This window comes from Gymnogyps californianus, chromosome 10 (genome assembly GCF_018139145.2).
Source record: "Gymnogyps californianus isolate 813 chromosome 10, ASM1813914v2, whole genome shotgun sequence".
Classification (NCBI taxonomy): Eukaryota; Metazoa; Chordata; class Aves; order Accipitriformes; family Cathartidae; genus Gymnogyps; species Gymnogyps californianus.
The window spans coordinates 4,691,907-4,698,795 of record NC_059480.1 but is presented as its reverse complement, the minus strand read 5'-3'; the positions used below and the strand labels follow the sequence as shown (position 1 = coordinate 4,698,795).

The 6,889-nt window shown below is 43.7% G+C and overlaps 1 protein-coding gene across 1 annotated transcript; it reads left to right on the top strand.

Annotated features, from left to right (window-relative positions):
• Positions 1-3,197: 3,197 nt before the first annotated feature.
• Positions 3,198-6,215, top strand: AMER3 (APC membrane recruitment protein 3). The gene has a single exon (XM_050902106.1). The coding sequence runs from the start codon at positions 3,198-3,200 to the stop codon at positions 6,213-6,215; it is 3,018 nt and encodes a 1,005-aa protein (XP_050758063.1).
• Positions 6,216-6,889: the final 674 nt, after the last annotated feature.

Genomic DNA, 6,889 nt, shown 5'->3' with positions numbered 1-6,889 from the left:
GAAACTGAAAAGGTAGCATAGGCTCCATCAGTGTATCTTACATTATTATACTACATATATTCTCAATACAGATGTTATTCAGACCATGTGGGCTTTCATGGTAAAACTGTTCATCTAATCTAAAAAAAAAAAAGACAGAAGAACAAGCCTTGAAGTTTCTAGACCCAGTTATCAAACTGGTAGTCCACTGTGTTTCGTATCAAGGAGATACGATTCAGATCAAAGATTTCTTTATTCAAAAGATTATCTAATGACATCCTGAATTCTTAGCTTTAATAATTTTCATACCCAACAATAAAATAAATCCACCTCTAAAAGCCTTTTTAATGCACCTACAGAAAAACTTCCCAAGTATGCAATTTCCTACAAAAATGACCCTTGCTTAATACTCAGGGCAGAAACAGCTGTAGGACTTCAAAGAGTCCTACATAACATTGTTATAACACTAGCATCTGCCATGTCACAGACCTGTAAGGAGCTTCTCAGCAGCAGGACTTCCCACAGGGACACAGTACCTACTTCTACAATTGCAAAGGGCTGAGATGTCAGACACTTTATTTTTGGGACATTAATAATTGGCCTTGCGTCAGCTGTTTCTGATCGTTTTCACAACTCTGCTGGAGTTCTGCAGATTTCTTCTCAATCACACCTTGCTTTTCAGAAGAGCAGTGTAATAATGTCCCAGTGACCTATTTCTAAATATGCAAAACAAGTTTCCTGCAGCATCAGTGAACTCCAGATACCTGACAGTGTAGTAAAATGTTTACTGGCTTTCATTAAGAATGCTCTGCAATACTCACATGCAGCCCCAAATGCAAATAAATGTGCCAACATCTCAATCATACTGATAGATGCCCATCTATCACCACCCACCATGTTTTCCATAGCATCCATACTCTTGATGTCGAATATTCACACCTTACTCTTACGTTTTCTACCTTTTGTCACTGACCTACATCTAGTTGTAAATATTGCTAATCACCTGCTAGTTTGCAGCTTCTATGAGAAACAGGCTGTCACTGATCTGCCTGCTGGAGAAGTGCTGCAGGTGACACAACTCCCAGATACACAGACCCGTATCTTGTGAGATGTTGGTGTTCCCAGCAAGCCCTGGCAACTAGAAAGCCTCTGGAGGCTACAAACAGCTGTTATAGTTCAAGGTAGACTGAAGACTGCCTTAAGTTGTACTTTAAGAGTGTACAAAGGCTAGGCTTAGTGCTGAATTTAAAATCTCCCTGGCTGCCTTTGTACTGGGTGCAGGTCTGGATCTACAGATCTGATCTGAGATTGTTCTCAAGGGAGTATTGGTAATTTTTCATTTCATCAGAGCTGTTACATACGGTTTGTCAAGGAATGCTAGAGATAGCACTGTGTTGTTTGTGTGTGTTGCAGAGTTCAATGGCTCTAAATGGTTTTAGTTACGTCTAAACAATTCAAAACAAGATAAATCATTAACTGAGGTCTCATTATGGAAAGATCCAAGCACATTCTTTCAAGAATAGGACTTGGAGGTTTTGTCCTGCTTTCCATCCAGTAAAAATCTGGTTTCTCTAACAGCTTTTAGGAAGTGCTTGCTTCTTCCCTGACCTACATTTATGTAAGTAAGTCCATTGACTTACTCAATATTCAAGTTGATACCAGGCAGGAAAAGATCAGGTGTGTCTATGAAATAACTGATGGAAAACCGGAAGTGTCATGGCTAAAATAATTAATGACTAATTAGACGTATGAAAACATAAAACAGATTCAATACTAAACCATAGAGGCAGAGACCAAAATTGGCATTGATACAGGTAATAGAGTATTTTTAGAAATAGCTAATCAATGCACAATGCAGATTCAATGTAGCAATGCCTCAGTGTACTACACTGGTCTTTGTAAATCGGAAATGACACTTCTGTCATAATTAACAATGATTTTCAATGTGGCATTTTTGACTTTTTACAATAAAAGTAGTAGTGCAGAAAATTGTACATTATGCTCAGCAGGAAGCAAAAACAGTAATTCAGTTTCAGCATGCTTCCCAGGGCAGTACCAAGGTTTATGGATTTTCTATTCACAGGCAAGAATTATTTTAATATAAAGTGAGCATCATGTGTCAAATGTTTGATCCATTTTCTCGGGAGATTTCCCACCTTGAGCTCTTAGTCCTCAAAGGTACAGATTTATGAACTGCTGCCTCCCTGATGCACACACTTGCATGTTAAAGTTCCTCAGGCATTGCTTTTCATTGATGCCTCTTCTACGTTCGGAATAGGACCTTGTCGTGGTTTAACCCCAGCCGGCAACTAAGCATCACGCAGCCGCTCGCTCACTCCCCCCTCCCAGTGGGATGGGGGAGAGAATCGAAAAAAAGTAAAACTCGTGGCTTGAGATAAAGACAGTTTAATAGGACAGAAAGGAAGACAATAATAATGATGATAATAAAATGACAATAATAATAATAAAAGAATTAGAATATACAAAACAAGTGATGCACAGTGCAATTGCTCACCACTCGCCAACCAATGCCCAGTTAGTTCCTGAGCAGTGATCCACCCCTCCCAGCCAGCTCCCTCCAGTTTATATACTGGGCATGACGTCCTATGGTATGGAATACCCCTTTGGCCAGTTTGGGTCAGCTGTCCTGGCTGTGTCCCCCCCAACTTCTTGTGCCCCTCCAGCCTTCGTGCTGGCTGGCCATGAGAAGCTGAAAAATCCTTGACTTAGTGTAAACACTACTTAGCAACAACTGAAAACATCAGTGTGTTATCAACATTATTTTCCTACTAAATCCAAAACATAACACTATACCAGCTACTAGGAAGAAAATTAACTCTATCCCAGCCAAAACCAGGACAGAACTCTATCTTGTTAAAAGCCATCCCACAGTCATAATCCTAAATCCAAAACCCCTTGTTTCTAACAGACAAAATGTTCTCTGAGCCTCAGCTACCAACCCATAATGTGTACTGTCTTCTCCTTGCTGGATCTTCCAGCCACTGCCAACATACCTTCAGTTTCACTTGATCTGTTTCTCATGCAATACCATGACTCAGTGATAGAAATTTCTGGTGACAAACAAAACCAATTGTATAACGCTTAATATCCATCCCTTTGTTCTCCAGTTGTTTTCAAAGTTTACAAGTGCCAGGCACCAACCTCACAATATTTTTATTCTGCTGTTTTCTTTACAGAAACAGATGTGAGGAAGCAGTATGGAGCTCAAGAGAGGAAAGACCTTTATAAAATCCAGTGTGCAACATGAGAAAGTGCCACCAGTGCACACAGTTCCTATCAACAAAGACGATACAGGGAAAGACAAAAAGGCAGCTCTGGAGGGAAACCAAAGTGTAGCTGAAGTCCAGCTGGCATGTTTGGCCACGCACAAGAACTACAGATTTTCTACCAGAGCAGCAAGAAACGGAGCTGGTGACAACAGCCTGGAAAAATCATCTGGGTCCTCCTACAAACTTGTAAGGAAAAGTAAAACCCATGACTGCGTTACTGAGGCAGACAAAACAGAGCAGTGCAGCCCCAGCAGCAGGGATTGTGAGGAAGGTTTTTCTGGAAAGGGTAAGGGGCGACTTGTCAATAGCATCAGCTTTTCGGGGATGTCCAGCTCCAGTAGTAAGAAAGAGTGTGTGGTCAGCCCCAGCCAGTCTGCATGCAGCAGTCAGATGATTGATTACAGGAACTTTGTGCCACAGATGCCTTTTGTACCAGCTGTCGCAAAAACCATTCCCAGGAAGAGGATTTCCCTCAAGAGATCTAAGAAAGGGCTCAGAGATATATTTCATATTAAAAAAAATAAACCAGACAGCCTCACGTTCCTGGTTGAGAAGGACAAGAATCTGTCCTCTCCAGGCTGCAAGAGTGAGTTGTCTGGGCGTCTTGCAAAGTATCTTTTCAAAACCGGAGAAACATTTGCTGCTGATTGCTTGTCACAAGACTGCTCAGACAGTGAACTGCAGTCTGACTCTTCCTACGACTGCTGCAACACCCTGTGTGAAGATGTCGCCTCGCTGAAGAGCTTTGACTCCCTCACTGGCTGTGGGGAAATCTTTGCTGATGAGAGCTCCGCTCACCTGGAGCTGGAGAACAGCAAAGAAGTTCTGCTGAGACGAAGTAAGCACAAAGACAGCCCTGTCGTGGGCTCTTTCCAAGGGGGTGTGGAGCAGCTGGCCTCTCCTGGCCAGAATGAGACCGTTGAATTTGCAAAGTTTTGGGACAACATCAACAAATCAGTAAGGCTACATCAGAGTGCTCTGTTTGATAAGAAGTTACTGAACATACCTGGTTCTGACGTGGAAGAGGCTAGAAGCCCGGCTGCTGCATCTGTGACAGACCCCCAAGTGTCACCTGATAAAAATGGTGGCAATTCCAAAGAGAGCTCCACAGAAACGGGAACGCCGAAAAGTGACAACCAGGAATCCACATCCACAAGTGATGAAGGCTACTATGATTCATTCTCTCCTGGACAAGATGATGAAATGAAGGAAGCTCAGACTCCTGGGGTCCCAGGTAGATTTCCAAGAGACAGCTACAGTGGAGATGCCCTTTATGAGCTCTTCTATGACCCAAATGAAGTCAAAATAAACCCAGCCCTAGATGATGACTTGTGCACATCTGAAAGCATTTCAGAACAAGCCATTGAAATCCCTTTGTCCATTTACAGCTTTCATGTTGGAGCTGAGGAGAACATGGCTTCCCAACCAGCTCTAGACATTATCAGCCAGGGTTTTTTCCACAGCACATGGAAAGGCAAAGAATGTTTGCTAAAGCTCTGCGATACCGAGCTTTCACTGACCATGGGGATAATAAACTGGCTGCGAAAACACTCGGGACTCGTTTCCTCCCCTGACTCTCTTCAGAGTCCTCAATCACAGCCAGAAAACTCTAATGATTCATCGATTCCGCCCAGACCCAGTCCAGAGCAGAAAGCGAGCACAGAAGCTCAGCAGGAGAAACCAAGCAAGGGAGAATCTAATACATTTAACCTATGTGTGTCTTTGGAGGAAAGCAAAAATGCAACCCAGGCCTCTTCAGTAAACGTTGCTGAAAGAGACCACAGCCTGGACTCTTGCCCTACCACATCTACTTTGGATTTCCAAGGAAGGGAAGGGAGTCACCCCAAGGATTCCTCTACAGTGCTTGGGACTGTGGAAACCACCAGAGCATCGAGTTATGCTCCACAACCACAGGCTAATGGAGACAATCTGCAGACATCTTCAACTGAGAATGAGAAGGCGACTATTTCAGAAGGATGTGAGACATCTGGAGATAAAAACCCACTGCCAGAAAAGCTGAACAGAGAGAGTGGCTCCCAGAGCTCTGAAAACCCTTTGTTAGATGATAATCACGAAGTAGAATCATGTTACTCCTACAAGACTGCTGCGACCTCACTCCTGGATCCCCTCGAGAGGGAGGACAGAAATAAACCAATGTATCACTCTCTCTCTATTTCCTGTGACAAACCACTGCAGCCTCTCACTCTCAGACGCTTCCAGAGCTACATTAGCCCCACAACAACGGAGAGCAGCACTAACATAGTGCAGCTCTTAGAGCGCTGTGTAACACAAGTGGCATCATTAAAAATCAGCTATGAAAACAAGCACCTGGAAGACAAATGCATTGGGAATGAAATGAACAACGTCATTCGTAAGATGTCTCAGTACAAAAACAAGCTATTGTTGCAAAATGAATGCAACTGCATTGCCCAAAATCCAGAATACTCCAGTATTCCTGGCACAAACCAATACAACTATGAGACAAGTTTCCAGTCCAGCAGTCTGTATCATTTGAAGCAAAATGGGGAGCAAATTTGCTCTGAAGATCAGGAAAGGAGGGCAAAAATCCCAGATGAGGTCACTAGAAGCAAGATAAATTTTGAATACGCCCAGCTAAATAATCAAGCGCTCTCCTATTTAAAAGACTTTACATTTGATCTCAGTCCAAGTGACTCTGCCCCTGCTACAACTCCTAGTAGACCAACATTTTTACCTCTCTTTAACTCTGTCTGCTCAGACATACCTGCTACTTTTTCACAAGCATCATACAGCACCACCGTCTCCCTAGCTGACTCGCTGCAGCCTAGGGAGGCCAAGCAGTGCAGCCCAAGGCCGTGGAGTTATGCAGAGACCCCCTGCAGGGGCTTGGCTGGAGGGAGCGCTCTGTCCCCTCACCCAGAGGCAGCGACCCTGGACACAGCAGTGACAGGGAGGAATCACCAGTAACACACCTGGATTGAGAAGGTGAGTGCTTATGGGAAGTCTGAAATGAAATGTGAAATAAGTAACATCTCTTCCCTTTTCACAGAAGGACACTTATGGCAGCAGAGTCTGATAAATACTTAGGGTTTCTCAGGTTTCCAGTTTCATTGTTCTTAATCTTCATTTCAGCGTGGTAGTTAAGAGTTATCAGAATTTAAATTACACAACTGCCCAAACCAGGGGTCACGTATAGCAGGTATCACATTCACTGAGTCTTACAAGTCCCATGCAAAGGTTGAAGCCCCATCTTCCACTCAGGTGCAGCAGTTTTCACACCAGCTGAAGCAGGGAAAATTTTTCCTTCTCCCAGTCCAGGATCTGCCACATTTGGAACAACATGGTGGATATGGCTGCCTGGCCACAAACTGCCAGCAGCATTCAGCTCAGATTCCTCACTACCAGGTCATGAAATCCTCTTGCTACATAATGACAGCGTAAAAATTATGCTCTGCTTCCCCTCTGGAGTGATAACTAGATATTAGACAGAGCTCTCTACTGCAGTCCTGATGTGTGAGCTGCTACGCAGGGGGTCACACGAGAAAGCCAGAGATCTGCAATGTTAAGTCACAGGGTAGACAGACATACCCTGTCCGGCAGTTGCATACATATGGTGCGCCCTCAAGCACAAGGGAAAGCTC

What these genes read in the sequence shown, in the direction of transcription:
- AMER3 (XM_050902106.1), top strand. Translation starts at nt 3,198, where the DNA reads ATGGAGCTCAAGAGAGGAAAGACCTTTATAAAATCCAGTGTGCAACAT.